Source organism: Carcharodon carcharias, chromosome 11, assembly GCF_017639515.1.
Source record: "Carcharodon carcharias isolate sCarCar2 chromosome 11, sCarCar2.pri, whole genome shotgun sequence".
In the NCBI taxonomy this organism is placed as follows: domain Eukaryota; kingdom Metazoa; phylum Chordata; class Chondrichthyes; order Lamniformes; family Lamnidae; genus Carcharodon; species Carcharodon carcharias.
This window is the reverse complement of record NC_054477.1, coordinates 77,243,479-77,269,654: the sequence shown is the minus strand read 5'-3', so window position 1 is coordinate 77,269,654 and position 26,176 is coordinate 77,243,479. Positions and strand designations below refer to the sequence as shown.

General features: G+C 38.8%; 2 protein-coding genes across 8 annotated transcripts in view; one reads left to right on the top strand and one right to left on the bottom strand.

The window, feature by feature from the left end:
• Nucleotides 1-3,308: 3,308 nt before the first annotated feature.
• The window catches only part of mitd1 (MIT, microtubule interacting and transport, domain containing 1), a 35,913-nt gene continuing 13,045 nt past the window's right edge, over nt 3,309-26,176 (bottom strand). For 4 of the 7 annotated variants that reach the window (XM_041199096.1, XM_041199090.1, XM_041199094.1 and 1 more), the window contains 6 exons: nt 23,317-23,453; nt 22,784-22,870; nt 20,664-20,779; nt 17,135-17,195; nt 13,406-13,493; nt 9,944-11,603 (listed from right to left, as the gene is read on the bottom strand). In XM_041199096.1, coding sequence (XP_041055030.1) covers nt 11,578-11,603; nt 13,406-13,493; nt 17,135-17,195; nt 20,664-20,779; nt 22,784-22,870; nt 23,317-23,453 — 515 coding nt within the window. In that variant the 3' untranslated portion in view covers nt 9,944-11,577. Of the gene's footprint in view, nt 4,222-9,943; nt 11,604-13,405; nt 13,494-17,134; nt 17,196-17,911; nt 18,061-20,663; nt 20,780-22,783; nt 22,871-23,316; nt 23,454-26,176 lie in introns of those variants that run through there. The other 3 variants (XM_041199092.1, XM_041199091.1, XM_041199093.1) reach the window with 3 other exon arrangements.
• On the top strand, nt 3,921-12,338 carry LOC121284072 (BTB/POZ domain-containing protein KCTD21-like). Its single transcript, XM_041199097.1, has 2 exons — nt 3,921-4,676; nt 12,211-12,338. The coding sequence occupies exons 1-2, from the start codon at nt 3,921-3,923 to the stop codon at nt 12,238-12,240; spliced, it is 786 nt and encodes a 261-aa protein (XP_041055031.1). The 3' UTR covers nt 12,241-12,338.

Here is a 26,176-nt window from a genome sequence, read left to right as displayed (position 1 = left end):
ATTATAGTTATACCTACTGCCATCTTTTCACCAAAATATATCACCTCACAATTGAATTTTCTCTGCTACCTTTTATCTACCCTCTCCCCCCTGCCTATTTTACCAATATCCCTTTGCAGTTTCTTTTGGTCTCCATAGAATTTATAATAATATGCAGTTTTTGTCTTCTCTCAGCATTTTCCGATTAACCAGTGGGTTGATTTGGTAATTGGAGCCAGGCGCACATTGGGGATTGAATTTTCCCCCCATCGGGGGGAGGGGCGGGAGGTTGATGGGCGGGCTTCCGATTGGTGCCCCCAATTAGAAGTGCAGCGCCATCTAACATGGGCGGGCCAATTAAGGCCCACCCAGCGTGACATCGGCACAGAAGCACTACGCACTCCCTGTGCGGGCGGGGGGAATCCCAAAATCGAGAGTGCGCACTCGTCTCCCTGAGGCTAAGTGCTGCCTCAGGGAGATCGGCTATAGATGTCAAAAAGATAAAAATAGAAAAGTAAATTTTCCTTACATGTCCCCTCATCACATGAGTTGGGGCATGTCCATAATTTTTACAAAATCTTTATTAAAATTTTTTAAAGCCTACATGAAACCTCATCCCGCCCCTGGATGAGGTTTCATGTTTTTTCTAGTTCCCGCCGGGCCTCCTGGCCTGCCCACCAACCTTAAGGTTGGACGGGCAGGTCCTTTTAATTGCTTAATTGACCCTGTCAATGGCCTCAATTGGCCATTGACAGGTCGGCGGGTGCACAGCTGATTTTGCTGCGCTCCTGTCTTCCTGAAAATTTAAATCGGGCACACTGACATCGGGGGTTCCTCTAGACATCACCGCGCATCATTTTACACGTCAGTGACCGGGCTCCACCCCTGCTCGCCAACTTGTAAAATTCTGCCCTGGGTGTGTGGAGGAGGTGTGTGTGACACGTGCAGCTGCCAGTAGTTGGTGGTAGTGAGATAGGGGAGTTGATTGAGGGGGTAACAAACAGTGGAAGGTGAGGGAAGCCAAACAACAAAGATCCCTGGCTGAAGGAATTGGGGATACTGTGGAAGTGGTGCAGTGGCAGAAAGCACAGGTGTGGGAGGGAGGTTGTGTGGTGGTTGTGTACAAATGGCATGGGAGGTGGTTCAGGGCAGGGAGATCAACATAAGAGGCCTGTGGAGATGGGGAGTGGCACGCGAGAGTTAGGGGATGATATGGGATGGGGATAGCATAAATAGAAGGGGTGGAGTGAAGGATGGGATTGCTACGAGGGATGAAAGCAATGGGATAGGGATGCCGTGGGGAGAATAGAATGGCATGGGATGAGGATTTGAAAAGTTAGTGTTCTAATGAAGATATTTCATGGGATCTTTTGCGGGTCTCTGCTAGTTGATGCATGTTTTGGTCTCATTTGCAAATGTTGACACCATTCCTCCCTTTAGGCCTACATTGCAATCATTGACATATACGGTGAATAAAATTGAAATTAAAACAACCCTGTGGGACACTAATGTCCACTTCTAACCATTCTGGAAAACTACCCTTAACCCCTATTGTTTTGAGTTATTTCTTCTAAACAATTTTGAATATGGTTTGTTATCCTCCCTAATTGCATACCCCTTAATATTTTCCAGTGCCTTGTCAAAGGCTTTCCTAAAGTCCACATGCACTACATTCACTACATTCACTCCATCGATCTAAAAGCTGAACACGATGATCCTTCCAAAAATCTATGCTGGTTACTTCCCATGACTTTAACTTTATTTAGAAAGGTGGCAACATTATTCTTAAAGACTCTAAAGATGGTAAACTACTTAGTTTACCATTACTCAGATTATCTCTAGTTCTTATTGTCCATCATCCAGCACACACCACACTCAATAGCACTCAGAAATATAATTTCTAAAGATTCTGCACTTTGATAGCTGATATGATAGTCATATTTTTAATTTACAAAAATGGGGGTAATCTATGGACTTTCCTTCATCCCTCCCCTTCCAGATGTCTTCCTTTAGTTGGATTGTTCTTTAAAGTAGGAAATACGAGTGGATTGAATTGCATGCTCAATTTTTATTGAATATTCATTCATCCATTCTGAACAAGATTTCCAAAAACCCAACAGAAGGTTTTTTTTTTAGTGGGTGGCATTTTCAAGTTGTTGCCAAATTTTATAGGGAGTGGGAACAAATATACTATGATGTAAATTTGTGTTGGATTTAAAGGAAAAGATTTAATTTTGACATTGTGTTACTGGACATCGTGTCAGACATTAAATAGCAGTTCCAGACAAGCAGCCAGGAATCCAAAAATATTAACTCCCATTGTGTATATAGATACAAGTTGACTGAGCTTGTGGCCATTCTCAGGATTTCGCACAATAGTCTAAAAGGGAATTTTACTAAACTGGTGATATAAAAAAGGGAAAATTGTTTCTTTTTGAAAATACATAATGTGACTATTAGATTGATAGGAGTGGTGGGCGTTGATGTTTTCTTCTGTGCTCCTATATGCCCTACACTATGCTTCCACTCTTAAACAACTGTGTCTTGTGTTGCTATTATTGGCAACACAACTTAAAAACCAAGATAAAAGCTAAATACAGCAGATGTTGGAAATCTGAAACAAAAACAGAAAATGCTGGAAAAACTCAGCAGGTCTAGCAGCACCTGTGGAGAGAGAAACAGTTAACATTTCGCGTCCATATGACCTTTCTTCAGAGCTAAAGAGAAGTAGAAATGTGATGAAATTAATACTGTTTAAGGGGGGTGGAGCAGGTAAAGCTGGATAGGCCAGTGATAGGTGGGAGCAAAGGAGAGATTGACAAAGATGTCATGAACAAAGGGAGTGTTAATGGTAGTGGTAAGGGCTAAAAAGGTGCTGATAGTGGCATAAAGGTAAGAAAGCAAAGAGTGATAACACCAGAACAAAGGGAGCAGAGTGCTTACAGGTAATTTGTTATCAAGGTCCCACAGTCAACAACTAAGTTCAATTAATAATAAAAAACTGTAGATGCAGGAAATCCAAAGCAAAAACAGAAACAGAAATACCTGGAAAAACTCAGCAGGTCTGGCAGCATCAGCGGAGGAGAGCACAGTTGACGTTTTAAGTCCTCATGACCCTTCAACAGAACTAAGTAAAAATAGGAAAAGGGTGAAATATAAGCTGGTTTAAGGGGGTGGGGGGGGTGGGTTGTTGGGACAATAAGTCCGATTAATTTGATTTTTCTTTTGTATTGGCTGAAGGGGTCGAGGGTTGGTGATTGTCACCTTGTGCACTTCAAAGTAGTCCTGGCCAAACAGTTCCATAATCCAATTTAGACAAATGCAAGTTATCAGGGTTGTTCATCATTTATTTATAGATATTACATGCTGCTTATACACTGCATAAAACTTGTATTTCCAATCAGCTGTGCAGCAACAAACATTGTAGAGCAAAAACAATTTAAAATTAATGTTTTCAAAACATATCCCATAGAGTAAGCACATTATTTCCATACGCGAAACAGAATAAATATTTGTAATTTCTGTCTACAAGACAATTTTTCAGCTGAGATGAGCCCATTGGGATTTGTGAGAGGATAGAGGGATTTGTAGAGCTGTGAGTACTTTGGTGATTTCCATTTCAGTTGGAGTATTTGGTTTGTGTTTTGTACATAAAATCAGAAGAGATCTTCATTTCTTGCTATATTTCAAAACAATTGTTACAGTGCCTCTCAAACAAAGCCAGTGCCATCTCCTTCCTGGTCTGATGGAGAAAGCAATGGAATCAGAAAACTGTTATTATATGCTTGTCCAGGAAAGGGGGAGGCTAAGAATAAGAAGTTACAACCTGCTCACGTCAAAATAGTTGTGTAGAGGGCTAGCATGAGTACTTTTGTTTAGTACACTGTTTTCATAAAATCTTCTTTTTGTCTTCCTTTTCTTATAAAACAGATCATATCAGTATGTCTGACCCAATAACATTAAATGTAGGAGGAAAGCTATACACCAGTTCTCTAGCAACTTTAACACGTTATCCAGACTCGATGCTGGGTGTAATGTTCAGTGGGAAAATGCCCTCAACTAGCGATCAGCATGGTAATTTCTTCATTGATAGAGATGGCAAGATATTTCGATATATTCTAAATTTTCTGCGGACGTCAAACCTGGACCTCCCAGATGATTTTCAAGAAGTGGGGCTCTTGAAGAGAGAAGCTGATTTTTACCAGATCCAGCCTTTGATAGAGGCTTTGCAGGAGAGAGAATCTGAAAATGCCAAAGCAGAGAGAAATGCAATGCTCAACATTACTCTTGATCAGAGACTGCAGACTGTTTACTTCACAGTTAAACCAGCCCCACAAATGTACAATCTAACCTCATGTAGCACAGAGGTTTTTGATGCAAATATATTTTGCACGTCAGCTGAATTCCTGAAGCACTTGAGCTCCAAGTTTTGTTACTTTGTCAATGGTAAACTTTTACCAATTGGTTATGAGAAAAAGGATCCACACCATTTGACACTACAGTGGGTTGGACATGTGGCAGTGTTGCCTGAAGATGAATATACAAGGCAGAATTTAAAAAGACTATGGATTGTACCTACAAATGAGCAAGTTAACAATTTTCAGTTGTTTGTAGAGGAAGTGTTAAAAACAGCAATGAGTGATGGATTCCATGTGGATTCATTACAGCCAGATTCCTCTGACTTCATGAATTATAAGGTACTACGTTTAGTCCGGTACAAATAGAAGATTTATCGCTTAAAGTATGAATTATCAAATGTTTATTACTGTGTAACAGTAAAAGCCTTAAGCTTTTTTCCCTAAACCGTATGGCACTTTAGGTTCAGGATTGCTGCATTTACCTACTGTCTTTATTGCTTTGAACAATGAAAGTTTAACAATATAATATGTGTGATAGTAGTTTAATCATAATATTGGCAAATTCTGGCACTGGTTAAAACAATTTATTTTTGCCCTGACTTTACAATTGCTGTACAATGTAGATACTGTTTTGCACTGGATTTTTAATGTTCACCATTTTGAGAAGAAATGTATAGTTTTGAAAAACTGCTTCTAATGACACCTAGGTTTAATGTTTCATTTCAGGAAAATTATTAGTACAATGTTGCACATTATAAGTTGTGTACTGTACAAAAGTTAACATAAACCAAACCTTCAATAGGATTTACTTAATAATGGAATAATTGTTTTGTCAAGTCTTCTTAGTAATGAAACAAACAAGGGAATCTAAAACATATTCTTTAATTTAATCAAATTTAATGTTGGGAGTTAAACAATCTTACTGGGGTTGCAGTTCATTTATAGCACCAGGTCTAAATTTACAAAATGTTTTTATATGGAAGGGCCTCAGTGGATTAAAGCTACAAATTTTTCATTGGAGCTCTAGGGGGAGGTGATGGCATGGTGGTGTTGTCAAAGGATTTATGATCCAGAAACCCAGGTTCAACTCCTGCCATGACAGATGGTGGAATTTGGATTCAGTAGAAATTTTGGAATTATATTCCAATAAAAATATGGAATTGAAAAGTTGAATGATGACCCTGAAACCATTGTCAATTGTTGTAAAAGCCCATTTGGTTCACTAATGTCTTTTAGGGAAGGAAATCTGCCTTACCTGGTCTTACATGTGACACCAGACCCACAGCAATGTGGTTGACTCTTAGTTGCCCTTGTTCAGAGGGCACTTAAGTGTGGGCAATAAATGTGGTGGCCACACCCCATGAATGAAAAAAAAAACTAAATCTCTGTAATTGGGTGTTGTGCTATTTAATTCTTTATTTCAATTTTAACCTAATGACTTAATTTTAAAACAAGTGTCACCAAATTTTGCAGATGGAGTAATTTTCATGATTTGTGGTGAGTTAAATAATGTGCTTCTAAATAACATCTGTGACTGTGGTTGGGGGTGAAGGAAACAGGACAACTTACCAGGATCTTCATTAAGTGAACAGTGGCTCTCGAAATTGCATTTGTCTCAAATAATTTACAAATATAAAACATTAAGGAAAAGGTATATGTTAAGGACTTTTCAGATCACTTGATTTTTCTCATTGAAATAATTTGTATAGGAAGGATGCTCTGTACAGAATCGAATGGAAGTGAGCAGTTTAGAAGGAAATAAATAACATTTTTAGAGTAGAGAATCAAATAAGGTAATACTGATGAACATAAATGCTTTTATTAGCAATGTATATATACTCCTTATATTAGCTTAGGAAAATATAACGCTTCAGGCATAACAGGAACAGCTGTGAAAAGATGGACAAACTATGGGACTAAGAAGATGCAGAAAGTTTTACTGCAATTAAAATCAATCAAATGAGTTAGTGCTATTTGCTGGAATAAGATTTCAAAGCAAAGGGTTTCAAAACAAAAGGACCAGAGTCAACCAAAGTGGGAGGGGAAATACTAACAATTCCAAGAATGATAGTCAGCAACTGTTTCTTTATAGTTGAGTCATTATCAATTAACAGTGGTACTGAGCCTTAATTGACAATTGGTGTGATACTACCATTGCTGGAGATTTGCTAGCTGCTGTGAGATTGGTAAAAAATTGAACCATATGAACTGGACATATGGAGTAGTATTGACTGAGGGTAGCATTTTTGAATGAAATCAAGAAGGACTAGGAGAACCATATATAAATCATGCAGGCTGTAATCTATGACCTTGGCCACAACAATCGTGCTGCATACAGGATGGAAGATAGACTGTAGGGATTCAAATGGGGAGATTTTGAGATTGATGGGAATGGACTAAGATGATGGCATCTTTAGCAAACCACAGAGAAGAAAGATAGGTTAGGGAGGGGCAATATTTGAAGGGGGTCAAGCTGAAGTTTGGTTTTTAAGAGGGATATGACAGCAGTTTTGAAAGGAAGAGGAATGATTCAGCAATGGGAGGCACTGACAAAATTGGCAATTAACATGGAATGTAAAGTTGGTTGAGTGAGAAGGAAATCAATGGAGCCAGAGATGGGTGAGATCGAAGAGTTTGGAAAAATTGTGGGAGAGGGAGTGGTGGGGAGAAACTTTGATTTTCTGTGACATGAAAAAGGAGTGTTGGAAAGGAGAGCAATAGGTGGAGGACCAGAAAGGAATTTTGAATTTTTTCATGGGATTTGGGCTTTGTTGGCTTGGCCAGCATTTTTATTCCTTGTTCCTTGAGATAGTGGGGGTGAACTGCCTTCTTGAACCACTGCAGTCCATGTGGTGTAGGGAGGGAAGTGAATGAGAGTGAATTAATGAGAAAATTTGGGGAGCATTTTTCAGCAGTGGAGGGTGAGATAAATGGGCTTTTTGAGAAGATAAGGACATGAACAGCAGGTAGACAAAGAAGTGATGAAAGATAGCAAAGGTGATGAGGTCATTTTTCCTGTTGTGCTATGAATAAGGCACACCTCTGGCTGTGTTCCTAGTTCTCTTTTTCCATTATTAGCTGCAGCTTTGTTTTCTCCTGCAAGGAAAGAGCTTGTTTGACCATTGCTGCTGGACAGAATACATAGCAGCATCCATACCTGGCTTTGGTAACATGACCAAAGCATCTCTTGTCATGGCACTAGCCCACCTGATTCCGATTCCTGGTGAGTTGGTCCCAGTTGCTGCAATGTTTTTCTATTCCAGTGGAAGAAATATTGGCTTGGGCAATTCCAAAACATTGATACGTTTGGATCCAACTTAATCACACACGATCACTGGAATTTTTTGGTGACATCTTCACATTTGACATTATATTAAAAAAATTATACCAGTTTTATTTCTCAGCAGCTGAGACTAGTCTTATATAGACAATTGACTAACGAAAGCACCCTTGTGTGGGCTATTTGAAGCAGCAATCTAACATGACCACCTCAAGTCTAGAACATATAGTGTGACCTACTCTCAAATTTTATAAGGCATGAGCTTGTCCATAAATGCATTTGTGCCATTTGAGTGGAGTGTTCTGTCATGGTAAGAATGATTCAGGACCTTGGTACTGCATTAGTTACTTAGACTTAGCGGCAGTAGTCTTTTTTGTTGCGTCCTTTGAAATGAACTTCTATGCAGTGACTCCGCTTCCCTGAGAAGTTTCCATTAATAAACTCTATTAGTTGTGGGGTGAACAAAATTTAGATTTGCTGCTTTGGGGATCATACACGCAAGCACTTTTCAGTTGCTGCTGATCAAAGGGTTATTATGTGCCCAGAAATTACTACCTTGAGATTAACCTTCTGATGAAGTTTTGATATTAATAACTGCAGGATGGGGAGTTCACACAGGTTGGATTCGGGTACATGAAGCTTACAAATTGGAGGCCTCCCGAGATGCCTGCCCAGGTTGATGTAGATTTTAATATTGCATTTGCCAATTTGACATGCACTTGTGCATTCTACATGAAAACGGTTTGAGATTATGTATTTTTAAAATATTCATTTCATCTATCATCCTAAGATTTACATACACACCATCCATATAGAGAAGGCAGTAAAGAAGGCAACCAAGATTGTTTTGGTTAAATAGCTTAAATTACAAAAGAATTTTAATTCATTGGCCACTTGGAAAATCATGAAAATAGGACATTTTTAAACAGATTTTTTAATTCATGTCCATATTGCTTTATGCCCCACTTCTTCTATGATGAAGATGTTTTTGTAGATGAAGAACCTTTTACCTCTTAAGTTTCAATCTAACTTCTGGAAAACAGAATCCACAGTGAAAACACGTTTTCTTTTCTATGCTACCTTTCTCGAGGAATTTATGAAGTAAAGCACTATACACTAATATGTAATGTTTACTCACTATTAGAAATTGAGACATTGGCCTAGATTTTATGGTAAGTGGCGAAGTGAAGGTGTGCACCACTGACCTCGGAAAGCTGCCCACAAAGATCTAGAGACATCTGAGGTATGGTTTTCCTCTTTCCTAATGGCATAGGAGAGGTGGTGGCATAGTGGTATTGTCACTGAACATATAATCTGCTTTGGGGACCTGGGTTCGAATTTCACCACAGCAGATGGTGACATTTGAATTCACCACCAATTTGAAATTTGAATTGAATTCCATAAAAATCTGGAATTAAAGTAATAACCATGAAACTGCTGTCGATTGTTGTAAAAATTCATCTGGTTCACTTATGTCCTTTAGGAAAGGAAATCTGCCATCCTTACCTGGTCTAGCCCACTTGTGCCTCCACAGTTGGCTCTGAAATGGCCTAGCAAGCCACTCAGTTCTTGAGGGTAATTAGGGAGTAGCAATAAATGCTGGCCTAGCCAGCTACGCCCCCATCCCATGAATGAATTTTTAAAAAAGTTTAAATCTGGCAAGTGAAATTTTATCATGGTGGAGAAATTTGACATACCACAAATATAAAATTAGCTTTTCAGGGCTAAAGGCATTCACCAGTAATTATGAATGCAGTGTTGTGTTAAAAATCCAGTTACTGCCCATAGCAACTGATTTCCATTAGTTTCAATCAGTGGAGGATAGAGTGGGGGACTGGGAGAGGTGCCTAAACAGCACATCTGGAGAAACGAACAATCACTTTAACAACTAACTAAATAACAATTTCAGACCATGAACTCCCTCCTCTATCTTCCTCCTTTTTTAAAATCCCTTTTAATTTTTTTCATTTTATTGCTTATCCCCTTTTCCCCAATCACCACCCCGTCTCCCCACCCCCAAAGGGCCATCTGTTACTTGTTCCATGTTGTTCTTTCACACAGTGCTGACCCTTGTTCTGCTACTCACATTCTGTTTTCTTAGCTTTATGCCACTATCAGCACCTTCTTTAGCCTGAACCACTACCATTAACATTCCCTGGATTGCAGATGTTGTTATCCATTTCAATCATGACTGTAAATACTGGTAACTTCCTTGTGCAAAATTTGGGCCATTGAGTTATTGTGGAAAGAGGTAAAGTGAAACTTGTGAATTAGCAATTTTGGGTGGAGAAGAGGGGCCAATCAAGAATCTTTTGAAGACCTGACATTTTCTTAAAATTGAATTTTATATGGTCATTATCATCTTTGCTAAATTACTGTATACAGAAATATGAACCAAATATATATGTATTTAATTTTCTTTTTCATTCATGAGATGTGTGAATTGCTGGCAAGATCAGCATTTATTGTCCATCCTTAATTACTCCCAAGAAAGTGATGTGAAGTCTCTTTGAACCACTGCAGTCCATGGCCTTTTTTAACTACTGCTCTCCTTGTGATGTAGACACTCCCACACTGTTGCTAAATAAAGAATTTTCAGATTTTGAGCTGGCGATGATGAATGGAGAATGATGTATTTCCAAGTCAGGATGATGTGTGACCTGGAAGCAAAATTGCAGATGGTGGTGTTCCCATGCACCTGCTGCTCTTGTCCTTCTATGGGTTGGATTTGCAGGTTTGGAAGATGCTGTTGAAGAAGCTTTGGCAAGTTACTACATTGCATCTATTGATGGTACATATTGCAGCCATGGTTTCCCAGTGGTACAGACAATGTTTAGGGGTGAATGGGGTGCCAATGTGCTTTGTCCTGGATGGGGTTGAGCTTCTTGAGTGTTGATGAAATGGCAGTCGTTGAGGCAAACGAAGAGTATTCCATCACTCCTGACTTGTGCCTTGTAGTTAGTGGAAAGGCTATGGGGAGTCAGGAGGTGAGTTTTTTACACTGTTTTTGTGAGTGGTTTGGTTAAATTTCTGATCATTTAGTTGCTTGGTGGTACAGAACTTGGGTATTGCAGGAAAAAAGGCACGCTGTCAAAGCTTTTAATCTTGCACTCATCAGGACAGGCAGAAAAATGCAAAATTTCAAATGATCACAATTTATACTGTATGAGAGAAGGGTGCTAATTGGTTGGCAAAGTTGACTCTTATCAAGGCGTTACCATGGATGTGGGCAAAGACTGTTTAATTATCTGAAGAGTTGAGAATGGAATTGTCAATGAACATCCCCATTTCTGACCACCTGATGGAGGGGAGGCCATTGAAGGAAAATAGTTGAGTCTGAGGAACTCCCGCAGTGACCTTCTTTTGTACTGGGTATGACTCAAAATGTTGCAGAGTTTGCTCCTGATATTTTTGTTATGATTTGTGTAAAGTTGAGACTAGAATATACATTTAAAATGGAATTTAGTCTGTTGGGAGGACAGCGGTATTCTGTTTTCAAGGCCATTGTAATCCACCCTCTCCCTCATTAAAACTAGTGTTTTTAAAATATTAGTTCCTACATATTGATGAATATATAAGTTCTTCAGTTTACAGCAGCCATACACAGGAATTGGCATGGAGCTACATGGTCAGTGAGTGAACTGCCAGCTTTTATCAAAGTCATACTATATAATAAACATTCAAAATCTTATAAAATTGTAGATACATTCAGCATTCCAAGTTAAACACAAATAGCTTGGGTTTTTTTGGTTAAAAAAACCCAAGTTTAGTGTTGGGTATTCAAATAATATTAACTTCAATATTACAAAAAAATTAAAGATCTATGATGTATCAGTTTCATATATTGCATAACAAGGTAATAAAGTACCCAGTATAGCAAGATCTGTGAATTATGAATTCTTTGTATGCTTGATATGGAAAACGTCCACTGTAGTTTCATGGCATTGTCTCAAGTCGAAGTCACAGTAACCAATAGAAAATCGGCCCTGGAAATATAAGATGAAAATGATCTGAGGCATCATGCACACCATTTTACTTAAAGGAAAAAAACTTACTTCACCTTTTAGCAACTAAAATTCAAAGAAAACTTCTGTTATCTGTGGTGTTCATGCCTTAATCATTTTGTTGAATTTCTGACGAGAATAACTGTCAGTTCACAAAAAAATTAAAACTGCCTCCATATTTTGTGTAACTTAATGTGTAATGTATTTTAACCTGAACTACTACATATATTCCTAACTTGTTTATTGTATGAATACTTATTGCTGTTTTTATTTTTGTACATATTTCTCTGTTGCTATTTCCTGCTTCTTGTTGCCACCGTCCCACCCTGGGTTTTATCTTTTATTCAGTCCCTGTTTCAATGTCCATTGGAAATGTCATGTTTTAGGATGTTTGACTAATTTTTCCACAGAAGATTCAGAAATAGTTTTTAGTTTTTAAAAAAATTATCTAAAATTTCTGACACGAATGCTAATAGTGATTGTTTACAGTCTAGGTAAACAATCGGCAATTTTGTAGCTCCTCTCTGTAATTGGAAAACATCTGAACACAATGTGTCTTTGATCCCTATCTGTCTGTCTGTGAACACAGGTCTTGGAAACAGAAATGGTGGAAGATTGAAGGAATCATGTTTAAGTATTTCAATCCATTGATGGTGGGGAATAGTGTTAAATGCTTTATATTATTACGTGAAGCTATTTTGTATTGTTCAAATAAAGTGAGTTCTGTTTTTGCAACCTACTGTGAAATAAAGCAATGTATCGATGCATATTAAGGCTCGTCTCACTATGTGTTTGCTCAGTCCATATAAATAGAAGCACACAGATGAAAAACACAAGTTCACATCAGAGATGAATAGTATAGTTGTACTATTTAAGGTAGTGAGAGTCAACTGTAAAAGCAAAATGTCTCTCAGGCCACTTATAGCAGTGATTGACACTACTGCAAACAAGAAGTCAGCTATGGCATATCCAAATTGCATAACTAGTGGATACTGAAAGGCAGTTCAAGTAGACAAAATTTTAAGTGAACAAAATAATCAAACATGAACAAAAGGCAGAAATTGTATTGTTGAAATTGAGGACTCAGAGAATGCAGGAAACGGGAGGAATGTGAATTTGAAGCAATTGAAAAGGAAAATCAGCTTACATAAGGCCAATGAAAGGTAAAAAGAATTTTGATACTCGAACTGAGAAACAACAGCTAGCCTGGTAAATGGGATCTGGTATCCACCATTTTACTAAATTTTAAACAGTAGGACGATGGTTTAAACCAGCTTTTGAATTGTTACCACAAATGGTACAAAAATGAATGGGTCAGCTGCATCACAAGGTTGCTAAGTGAAAAGCAAAGGTGGTGGTTTCTTGAATTGATCCTGCAAATAGTATGGATTAATATATTGAGGTGCATGCTATTCTCAGGGCTCAGAAGCAAGCTGGGACAAAGGCATGTTTCAAGATGTTGACTTTTTTTTCCAAAGAGGAGTTGGAGAATTACTTTTACTTGTGGGGTTTCTAAGTTTAAAAAGGACAACTAGATGATAGGTAAGTATTATGATCTAGTAAGGAAGATGAGAGTTTTCAAAAGGAATACATTTTTTTGACTGTCCTGCCTGTGGAGAGTCTTACCTATCAGGCATCCAATTTAGAAATTCCAGCATTTAGGCATTTAAATTAATATTGGAAAATCATGTGCAGTGCATGAGTCAAGAAATTAGTCCTATGTCTTTTCTGATTTTTCTTAGTCAATGCCTCATATCCCTTTGTGATCTAACTTACACTTTTACCTGATTTGCCTACATTGTCTTGTTCAAAGCTTTGGATCTTGATGTTTGCTAGGAAGTGGAGCTTTCCAGTCATACTTGGAATGTGAAACTGCATGAATTAGAAATGAGCACTTCAGTATGCAGGGCAGGCACAACTAAATTCCTAGAGTTTGATTTTCTGCTGCAAGGACTTGGGCCTCATTCACAACTTCATTTCAGAACAACTTGCTCTGTCCTATGTGGTGTCTGCTAGAAATTTTGAACTTTAGATTCAACATTTCATTTTAATACTTTGCTGTTTTAGGCCGCATCTACCTGTGAGCTACCTTGGTACTCTAAGCAAATGATCCAGCACCTATTATTATCTACTTTAATTTATACATCACCCCCATTGCTACTGTGACCCACACCTACATGCTTAGCTTCTCCAGCACTCTCCTTGTCTCACCCTGTGCAAACTCCAACTCATCCAGAACTATACTGTATTCTTCAAAGTACTAAGACCTGCTCTCATATTAGCCAGGATTTTGCTTTGAGAATAATGGTAAGGCTAACAACACTTTCCGTTATGGAGCAAACTGAACAGTAATTTCTGGCGTACGTGTGCAATTAAACATGGAAATTTGAAAGTTATGATCTGAGTTACTAATAGACTTGGCATTGAAATCAATATAAAGGTGTGAAAGCAAAATACTGCAGATGCTGGAAATCTGAAATAAAAACAGAAAATGCACAAAATATTCAGCAGGTCTGGCAATAACTGCGGAGAGAGAAACGTTTTGGGTCAAGGACCTTTTATCAAGCTGATGAAAGGTCCTTGACCTGAAAAGTTGACTCTGTTCCTCTCCACAGATAATGCCAGACCTCCTGCGTATTTCCAGCATTTTCTGTTTATGTTAGTAAAGGAGTGAATTGGGAGAACTTACTGGTTACCCACTAAATGTGGCACATAATGTTGAGGCTGGTACATTCAGGTGTAAGTGAGTATGTGTCTCAGTAAAGCTTCAATTTGGGTTGAAAAGCAATGCTGTTATTTTCCCTGATCTGCAGATGGTGCCATGCTGGATCAGACACCTGATTGCAGTAAGTCTTCACACACAAAAGCCCACAAAAACTGTTGGTAGCTGTCAGCATAGTGAACAACCAGCACTGTTACTTGGTCACTGACTGCACAACCTGGACCATGCTGTTTGCGATGATCCCTGCTGGTTCATTCTACCCAATGCATTGATTTCAAATTCCTGAGGCTTGGTAATCTCTCCACAGCCTTACACCCCTTTCATTGGCAACATCTTCCAACAACATAGTCCAGCTTTCTACTCCTTCACCTGCCAATGTCACCATTGGTGATGGAAACTTCAGCCATTTGCCTAGTACTTTGCAATACTGTTCTTCAATGTCCTTGGCTTGCTAAATCTCTTTATATTTTCAAAAGTCTCCACAAATCCTACATATTTGACTATTGTTTCAGTCACTTCCACTAAATTTCCACCCTTATCCCTCTTGTGAAGGATGTTGGGACATTTCTGTTATGGATGCTGCACAAATGCAACAACAACTTGCATTATAAAATAACCTTTGGCATTTTATCAGCCAATCTCTCTGATCTGAAAAATTTACATGTGGAGAAGAATCTCACTCCTTCAGAATTAAACTAGTTCAGGCTTTGAAGGAGGCTTACCAAACAAAATTTGACACAGGACTAAATAAGGAGATATGTTGGAGTTGTATTGAATCATATTGGAGTTGTATAGAACCTTGGTGAGGCCACAGCTGGAGTACTGTGTGCAGTTCTGGTCGCCACATTATAGGAAGGATGTGATTGCACTGGAGTGGGTACAGAGGAGATTCACCAGGATGTTGCCTGGGATGAAACATTTAAGTTATGAAGAGAGGTAGGATAGAATTGGGTTGTTTTCGTTGGAGCAGAGAAGACTGAGGGGTGACCTGATTGAGGTGTACAAGATTATGAGGGGCATGGACAGAGTGGATAGGGTGCAGCTGTTCCCCTTAGTTGAAGGGTCAGTCATGAGGGGGCATAAGTTCAAGGTGAGGGGCAGGAGGTTTAGGGGAGATGTGAGGAAAAGCTTTTTTACCCAGAGGGTGCTGACGATTTGGAATGCACTGCCTGGGAGGGTGGTGGAGGCGGGTTGCCTCATATCCTTTAAAAAGTACCTGGATGAGCACTTGGCATGTCATAGCATTCAAGGCTATGGGCCAAGTGCAGGTAAATGGGATTAGGTAGGTAGGTCAGGTGTTTCTCACATGTCGGTGGGCCGAAGGGCCTCTTCTGCAGTGCGATTCTGTGATATTAAGTTAAATGATCAAAGATTTAGGTTTTAAGGGGTCTCTTAAAGGAAGATAGAGGGGTGCAGACATTTAAGGAGGAAATTTCAGTGTTTAGGGTCTTGATAGCTGAAAGCAAAGCTAACCAATGGTGGAATGATTTAAAATCCAGAATGCTCAAGAGGTCAAAATTGTCAAGGCACAGAGAGCTAGGTGCTGGAGGAAATTATAGATAGGGGCGGGCAAGGTCTTGGTGATTTGAAAACAAGGGTAAGGTTTTTAATATTAAAGGGTTGTTTAATTGGGAGACATAGTAGTGATAGATGACCTGGACAATGCGAACTCGGATACAGCAGCAGAGTTTTGGATGACTAATTTCATAAAGCATAAAACATGGGAGACAGCCAATGGCCTGAGATAGGAATGTAATCAAGTGATCTTACAGAGATAAAAATAGGCAGCTTTAGTGATAGAGTGAATATGTGGTAGAATCTCATCTCAGCCTTATATATGACCCCAAGATTGTGAACTGTCTGATAGTTGCCAGGGAGGTATGTGTAGTTGTGGTATGCCCAAAGACAATGGGTTCAGACTTTCTAATATCTAGATCGAGGACATTTCTGCTCATCCAGTACTGGATGTTGAACAATCAATCTGAAGGTTTTGAGACAATGGAAGAGAGGTGGAGGTGAGGTAGAGCTTGCCGTCATCAGTGTATACATGGAAACTGATGCTGTGTTTTTAAATGACATTGCCACAAGGAAGCATGTATGTGATAAAAAGAGTGTCAAGAATGGATTTTTGAGGAGTACCAGAGATAATAGTGCAAGATTAGGAAAGGAAGCCATTTCAGATGTGTTTTTTTTTTTTGCTGTGACTGGATAGATAATAGAACCAGGCAAATGCAGTCCTACCCAGCTAGGTGATGGTGAAGAGGCAGTGGAACAGAAATTCATGGTCAACTAGGTCAAAGGCTGCGGAAACGTTGAAAGATCAAAGTTTACCTTTGTTACAATCTCACAGGATGTAATTTGTGAATTTGATAGGAGCCGTTGCAGTACTATGGCAAGGTCAGAAACCTGATTGGAGGGATTTGAACATGAAGTTCAGAGAATGCAAGTTGTTCCATTCCAAATCCAGGGTAAATACAAGAATCTCTAAAGGGTTCATAATATGGTCTTCATGATTTTGTATGAAAGTGGTTAGAAGAATTCATTTAGCCCAACAATGTGCAGCAGCTGAATTATTTGTGTCTACCAGAATCAATACAATAACCCAATGTGCTTCTGATATGTCATTAATTCACATACACAACCAAGCTGAATAACATGTCAGTTTTACAATATATCACAATTATACATGAATTTATACATTGTATTAATAAAATAAAAACAAAAATTATTCATTTGGATTTATTTTTAGCAGTGGCCTTAAAAATCAAACCTCCCTATAACTGAAACAAACCTGTGTTTTCTTAAAGTAATCTAGTCCTCTTCCAATCTTGATCATCCACCCATTGTTGAATCTGTCACAGACAAAACATTTTACTCAGACTCTAGAAAAAATGTTGCTTTCCTAAATGTTCTCAAACACTACCAAATGTAATGCAATCATAATACAATACATAGGACTTTACATTTGAAAACAAATAGACCTAAAAACATATTAGCAAACTTAAAATCCCCATTCTATTAGGGTCAATTTATATAACTTCTATTAGGGAACAATGATTAAATGCTCTGGAGTTACAAAAATAATCTATCTTGGTACAGACTAGTAACTTTTTTTTTAAAAAGGTAGATGAAATTTGAAATCCCAGTTATTTACTAAAAAACAAAGCCACAAGATTCCACAGTTTAAAACATAAGAAAATTTTACTATACAAGAGTCAACAAAGCTAACACTAAATACTATCTAATACTATACTAAACACTATGCTCTAACAGGTAAATTATGGTTGAATATAAACTATACATTGCACATTAAATGGCAGATACAACTAAGATTTTATGAATTGGCTCAACAGTCCACTTTCAGGTTTTAGTGATCACACTCAGTCACAATGTCCTTCAAACTCTGTCTTCCTCATGAGGAATTTCAGCTCGTCTCTGTCTAGGACCTATTCTGATCCTCAGATGACAGCAGCGCACAACCAACCCGAGTTACACCAGTATAGTCTTCATCACAACTGGCACATATCTGCAGAACTTGCTCAGCTCGGTCTAGATGAGGTAGACCTACCATTATTACCTTCTGTAACGGAAACAGCTGCAGCAACTTGTTCTTAGCTTCTGGATCTGTATTCTGCCTTCTTCAGTCTTGCCTGTTCTGCACCACTGGACTCAACAATTTCTACTGCCCAGCTTGGACTGTTCCGTGTCCTTTTATTTCTTTCAATACAAATTAAATTTAAAAACACAGATTCCCTCAATTTCATAAAGGCATATTTAATTTTTGCTATAGTCTATTGCTCATTTCACTTTAAAGACTTGAAGAAGAAGGAGTTAATTATACCTACTACACTCTAATGAAACGACGCAGTACCTAAAAATGCTCAAACTAGCTAAAGCCAACAAGGTATTGGTTTATATTAATAAAGCAGTTCAGCTAATCCAAAGGATACCATTTTGACAGTACAGGCTGCTGGACAAACTGCTCATAGTGTTCTGCATCCAGTTTTGATTGGTTATGATGTGGAATGCATTGCCCAGTCATTGGGCAATAACATTTTTAGGTCTTTTGTCAATCACCTTAAATCTGTGTCCTTCAGTATCAACCCTTCACTGGAAACAGTTTCTCTTTGTTTAAGCTATTTGAAAGTGGTCATGATTTGAATTAAATCTCCTTTTAGCCTTCTCTGCTCCAAGGGGAACAATCCCAACATCTTCAGTCTATCAATGTAAACGTAATCCCTGGAACCATTCTAGTAAATCTTTTCTATACCTTCTTCAAATCCTTCTTAAAAGTTCATTAGCTCCTATTTTTAAAATGTAAGTACCTTAATCTCCAAGTTCCTCTGCTTCTCAACTTCTTAAGTTTTATTTCATACATATGTCCTCCTTATTTTTCCCCCCAAGGGATTACATTTGAAAGTTTGAGGACAGCCTGCCTCCTTGCACCCACTAAGTAACACTTGTAAACAACTGATGTGGTGCCCAGAATTGCACACAGTACGCAGCTGGGGACAAGCTTTTATTTTATATACAGGGGTGAGAGTGGTCAAAGACAAGAAAGCCTGAATTTCTTTTGTGATAAGGAATCAAGTAATTATAGCAATTTTTATGATCTGCAGTGAATGCAAATGCTTCCAGGCCACTTCAAATAGTGGAATTATTAGACTTCAAGTGGGTAGAAACATTAGTTTTCCCTTTATTTACCTTCTATTACCATTAAGACTATGGACCAATGCATTTCTATCAAATCATCAGAGTGACCTCAGCATTTCAGCATTCAATGCAGTTAGTGCATGTAGTACAGGATGAAATCCATACTAACAAAAGATCTTGACCTTGCGGGATTATGTACATGTGAAGCGAAGCAAATTACTCCAGCAATGCTTTACAAACTATGTTCCGATGTGAATCCATTTTAACTCACCATCACCTTGTCAAGGGCAATTAAGGATGGGCAAAAAATGCTGGCTGGCCTTTCCAGCATTGCTGACATTCCATAAAAGAACATTAAAAAAAACTCTTGAAAATTAATACGACCCTATGCACCAGATAAAACAAAACAGCAATAAAACAATATGAATATCTGTATTTTTAAAGTATCTTGTAAATATATTGTTTATTTAGTCATGTAGATTTTTGCCTAGCTCTCCACATTTCCTGATGACAGAAGACTCAGTGAAGTCCCCTCTCCCCCAACACACACATTGTAATCAGCCCCTCTCTTCACACACACCCCCACCCCCACCTTCTTCCCTGGCCTGCCAAACCCTTGCCAAGACTCAGGCTCCACTGCTCCTGCCCATCGAGTTTCAGGCTCTACTGCCACCCCCACATGCCTCAGCACCTCCCTTCTCCCCGGATTGCCAACAGCCCTACTAAGTGGCCAGAGCAGAGCATACCCTTCTGGGTGCATGAGTGGCAGCTCCCTCGAACTTGCCCCTGACTTCGTTATTGGCAGGGATTTTCCTGACTTTGAGATCCCGGTCTTGGTGGCTTTTCAGGCAGTGGCAGGGTTGAGGTGTGGCAAAGGTCAGGAAGAAAAAATGAAAATGACAGAATTCTGTTATCCAAGAATCAGAATTCTGCCAAATGGTGGAAATCTCTGATACGCATCTACAAGTTTTTAGCCAATACCCTATCCCTCTATTTATTAAGTCTAGTATCAATATGCTTTAACAATTTGTTAACCGGCCCTGTCACCCTTAAAGATATGTGCGCAATAACCCCCAAGAATCCCTCTTCTTGCACTCCCTTTTAAATTGTAATACTTAATTTTCTGGCCCTGCCCATCAGTGGGATCTTCCAGTCCCGCTGAAGTCAATGGACTTTTGGCTGACTTGCTCCATGTGCCACAGCTGGAAAATCCCAGCCATTGTCTTTTGCTCCCACCACTTATTTTGTTCCAAGCCACTGGCTCCGTTCCTCTCCCTGGCAGTTATCCAAGGCTGAACCAGGCTGCTTGCCATATTTAATCCCGAGATGAGCTTCCAACCGCATTTCCACACTCTCACTAAGACTGCTTATTTCAGTCTCCAAAGCACTGCCTAGCTCTGCTCCTGTCACTATGCCTTGGGACGTTTTACTGTGTTAAAGGTACTACATAAATGCTTGTTGATGAAGAAATTTGTTTTGTGTTAGACAAAGCTAGTGTAATTTTAATAGCAATTTTGGAGGCACATATGCAGGCTCACCATCTCAACTGGAAAATGGAGTATGTTGTGGACAGTAGAACCAAACTTGAACAAAAGCTGAACCATGCTTTAGGTGACATTAATAATACCTGAACTAAAAGAAATACAATGATGCTACAAAGAAACTACCTGATTTCTCGGTCATGTATTGAAGAAGAGTGGGTCACTTTTAGGGTTACCCCATAACTTTGCAATGACTGCTTTATCTCTTCAAGGCCACTGCTCTGCTGTGAATTACCGCCACTCTACAATGCATGAAACAGGAGATTAATGCATACTATATATGTTGTGTACAATAATAGTATACCAGTAATATAATATTTGCATAAACATTCCCGATTATAAGCTTTCAATAAAGCAGGATTATTTATAGAATCATTGAGTATGACATCTAACTAATCATTTTCTGAAGCTATTTTCTCACCTTTCCCCAATTATGTCCTTTTGTAACATTCTCGCTCCGCAACGAAGCAGGTGAGTATTTTGTTAAAGGCTTTCTATTAATGTCCCTATGAAATCTGCTGCTAGATAATGTATAAGAATTGCCAGGACTCTCCTGATTCACTATTAGATATGCAAATTAAATGCAAATTCATTGAATAATGGGATCGTGTTTGCAAATTTCCTAGTGACCTATTAAAGGGAAAACTGGGGAAGGGAAGTGGCAAGGATTCTGGCCCCTGGGTTCATATCAACTACAGCCATCTTCAGGTCAGCAGCGGAGGAGGAGCGCCGATCAGTGTGATTTAACTGCCCACGTCCTTTTTACGCCACAGCCTTAGGAACTTCTAGTCTTGACTCCAGCAGTGATTCATCATTGAGCTGAGTCAGGACACCTAGTGGTGAAGCATAACTACAGTGGAGCCGCTACCCCTTTTTTGTCATAAATTGGAGACATGCCCCTTAAGGTCTGTCTTCAGTTCATTGACTTGCAGAATTTTTAAATGGACCTGTCACCCACAAAATTGCACAGCCTCCCCTCTGACAATGCTCCCTCCCCACCCCAAATGTATAGTTGCTAAATTTGAATGATGACACAAAAATAGTTAGGAGAGTAAGTTGTGAAGAGGACTTAAGAAGTTTATGGCTGAATTAGATAGATTCTTGACTGACAAGGAAGTCAAAGGTTATAGCGGGTAGACAAGAAAGTAGAGGCCACAATCAGATCAGCCATGATCTTATAAAACGTCAGAGCAAGATGAGGGGAAATAAGGCCCATTCCTGCTCCTAATTCATATATCTATACTGTATGTATGATAATGCTCACCTTCCCTCCCTCCCTGACAATACTCACTCCCGACTCACCCTCCTCCTGGCTCCCCTCCCCTTGAACAATTCTAAATTTCCCCTCCCCCTTACAATGCTGTCTGTTCAGCCGATGTCAGAAGAGAAGCCATTGATTCTGCAAGGTGAGTCGTGAAAGAGGGTTCGGGGGTGGGGAGGCTGTTGTTGGGTACTGTTGTTGGGGGTGGAGGGAGGTGAACAGTGTCATCGGAAGATGGGTGATTCTCTATCAGGTTTGCCGTGGTGATGGAATGCTTTGACACTTGAACTGACTTACTTAAGAGCTTTTCTGGGCAGGTGTAAAGCCTGCTCAGGAGTGCAGCTCTAAGTAAATCGGTGCTTAAAAAAAGCATGGTAGGTATAGGGCAAACAGCCCAAGTCTGCATGGTTATGGCCATCTAATTTCACTGTCGTAAGGAATCATGCAGCAGTCCAGGCAGGGTAAAACTGACAACATGAAGATTAAACTCACGAGTGAGTGCCGTGCATGTGCGCGATATCAGCATACATCAGCAACTTAAGTGCAGTCATTTGCCACTTCCCATATTGGAAGATTCAGGCCAAAATTTGCTTTTGGGTTCTCTACTAGGAGCTGTGTAGTTCCCACAACTAAAGGAATAAAAATCCACTGATAACTTGTCACTGGTGAAATGTTTCCTCCTTCCCTAGGATATTTTTCTTTGTTCACCACCTCCTCACATTGATACAGCTAAGATTGTAAACAGTGGTGTGTTGGAAGTAAAAATATCTCAAACGTTTAAATTAACATTTGTTCTCTTTGCAATGAATTTGAGCGAATACAAATACACAAGTTATTAATTATAATAACCAGCTACACAAACAGCATTGGCAACATTCATGTCAGACACAATACCCTCTAGTTGCAGTTTGTATACTGAATTTATTTCTGGCATACAATGAAGACCTTTTAACAGTTACACTATAATCCACAGTAAGTTACGTACATTATCAAGAGAAGTCAGTAGATGGATAGTTTTCACTTTGCAAGGTCCTTTTAGAAGCATCTCACAAAATCTCAAGAAGTTGTATAGCTATAAAACAAATGTCACAAAAGAACTTTAGTTTTTGAAAATTGTGGTGTTAAATTTGCCTTTTTATTAAATTAAAAGCAGTATGCTTCAATGTTTTAGTTTTCCTGAACAGATTAATGTTTTGAAAAGATTTGAAAATTTTTTAGACTGTGACTGGTATTCCCCGATTCAATAATACTCCTTTCATTTATCAGTGGTTCAGATTACACTGAGACAGTCACATCCTCCGTCTGGTAAATTGGGTAAACTGCAGGCTGTGATACAAAACAGCACTTTCTTTAAACTACCTGCACTGAAACTAGTAACATTGTACTGAAACTAGTAACATTTGGCAGATTGTTACCAACAGACTGACAGTATCAGTAATCTTGCCAACAAACTGAAGTTATGTCTAAAGTACATATTGAAGTACTCCATTTCAAAGGGGACAGTAAGATGCTTCTCACCTGATGAACATGCCTGATATATGGGTCTTCCACCCATACTTCAGTAACAAACTGGTCCAAATATGGTTTGAACAGTTTTTCATAACTAAACCCAGTTGCATCTTCTGGAATTTTGATCTGTTCATGATGTTTCCCTTCTGAAATACAGACAATTTGCAAAAGGTTGTTCACAAAATCCTAGTTTTTAAATAATTTAGTTACATATCAAGCACCATAATTGATGCATGCCAAGCCATAGTTCCAATGAGGTATTCTGCATATATATATTACAACCAAGTCCATTAAAATTTTACTTCACAAAATTAATTTGAAGCAGATACTAAACATGTGGGAACACAGGAATTTCAAATTAACTGGTACATTTTAACCGTGGAATTTATTTACCAAATCTGTTTAGCATTTATTTCACACACAAAATAAAAATGTACTTTCCAAGTGTCAGATTTGAAACCTCTGATTGCAATACTTCATAGCAGTTTCATTTTTAATGTGAATATTTAATGTTTCTTATTGGGAAAAAATGTGGACACTATTATAGCCATCTCTTTTTAGTACTATTAACTGAACTATGATTTACAGAAATCATTGGTTTGTTATCACGAAAAAATCCCAAGTGTTAAAAGTTAACAAAGTTTCGAACATTCCTTCAGGCAATTTATTTTATAAAGGGCATTTTGCAACACTAAATGCAGAGATCTGGATTAATAATTCATAGAATCTTAGTTCAGATCCCACTATAACAGTTTCAGAATTTGAATTCAGTTTAAAAAGAAATCTGGAAATTGAAGGTACACATCAGGAATGTGATGGAATACTCTCCACTTGTCTAGAGTGCAGCTCTAACAACAATCAAGAGGTTTGACACTAGGACAAAGCAGCCCGCTTGATTGGCACCCATCATTCACTCCCTCCACCAGTAGTACACAGTGGCAGCAGTGTATATAGCAACTCACCAAGCCTCCTTTGACAGCATCTTCCAAACCTGCAATCTCTACCACTGAGAATGTCAAGGGCAGCTGATGCATGAGAACACCATCCTCTGCAAGTTTCTTTCCAAGCCACAAACCATCCTGATTTGGAACCATATCACTGTTTCTTCAATGTCACTGAGTCAAAATCCTGGAACTCCCTTCTTAACAGAACCATGGGTGTACCTATACCACTGGACCGCAGAGATTCAAGAAGGTAGCTCACCAACATCTTCTGAAGGGCAATTAGGGATGGACAACAAATGCTGGCCTTGCCAGCAATGCTCACAACCCATGAAATATTTAAAAAAAGACTCAAAGGCAAATATGATGTTGTCATGATGCTTTTATAAAGAAACAATTGATTAATTAATGTTCTGTAGGAAAGGAAACCTGTCTTTGGTACCTCGTATGGCCTTTAAATTGTATCAGTTCCATGTCAAACTCATAACCTCTTCAAAGTGGCCCAGCTTAATTTTATCAAACAGCTCCAAATATTTTTCCCTTTTATGTCTATATTATATTGTTCCTTATCATCTCCTTTGGTAGGAAGAATGAGGAAGTCACACACCTCTTGAAAAGTAAATGGCTAACTAGGGTAAAGGAACAGAGGGATCTGGGTGCACATAGGCAACAATCACCAAATATAGTGATTCAGGTTAATAAGGCAATTAAAAAAAAAACAAACATTGCACTGGGATTCACATCTAGAGGCATAGAATTGAAAAGCACAGAAGTTTTGTTAAACTTGGACAGACAGTTAGACTATACCATGAACTGTTTTGATCACCATATTGTAAAAAGGATATAGAGACAATGGAGAAAGTACAAGACTTCCTAGAATAATACCAGAACTGAGGGGTTACATCCATCAGGAAAGATTGAACAGATTAGGGTTTGTTTTCCTTAGTAAAGGGAAAACTGAGGGGTGACATGATAAAGGTCTTCAAGATTGTGAAAAAATTTGATCGCGTAGATGTAGAGAAGGTGTGGACAAGACCAACTAGGGACCATAAATATAAAATAAAATATAAAAGATATAAATCCAAAGAGAATTCAAGATAATCTTCTTGAGCTAGAGTGTGGTTAGAATATGAATCTCACTACCCAAGTTGAGGCAAAAAGCATAAATTTAAGGGAACTAGATAAGGATCTGAGGGAGACAAAAATAAAAGATGTTTGGATGTTTATGGGTTGAGATGTAGAATGGTGAGATGAGATTTGTGTGAAGTATAAGCACTGGCATGGACCAGTGGGCTGAACAGCTTGTTTCAATTTTGTCTAAGAAATTATGAAGTATTTACAATCTGCTCCTGTTCTGTCTCAAAACAGTTGTACACTGTACAGGATAAACCCAAGGTGGCATCATGGAGTATTTTTCCTTCCTATGGAAAGTAACTTACTTATGCTCAACTACAATGAACATCATACAGTATCTTGGAATTATCGGGACAAACCATCCAAGCATTGTGCAACACTGCAAATGTGAACATCAATGCACTACATCACCCAGGTGTTCTATTTCCACCACCCCCCCACTGTTTCCCTAATTCCAGCGCCCCCCCCCCAAAAAGAAAGAGGGGGTAATTCCTGTAGGCATATTAGTTCCATGGAGTTGGCAGCTGTCTAGTATCACAAGGAAGCATGTATTTTTTGTATGTGAGTAGTGATTGTTAGCAAGGTATTTGACCGTGGAAGAACTCTACAACTGGGGCCAAACTTATTCTTGACATCAAAACATGTGTTTGTTTCCAGCAAAAGTAACTGGCTAGTGACCAGAAAGGAAGAAATTGGCTGACATATTTTTTTCCCCTTTCACTAGCCAGGGGACAATGAATCCAATGGTATTTAGTCCTTTCTCCGGACAAGGTCAGCTAATTCAGCAAGACCAG

Coding starts and splice junctions, on each gene's coding strand:
- LOC121284072 (XM_041199097.1), top strand. CDS start 3,921: ATGTCTGACCCAATAACATTAAATGTAGGAGGAAAGCTATACACCAGT. Junction 4,677..12,210: donor CTGACTTCATGAATTATAAG/GTACTACGTTTA, acceptor CTGTGAACACAG/GTCTTGGAAACAGAAATGGT.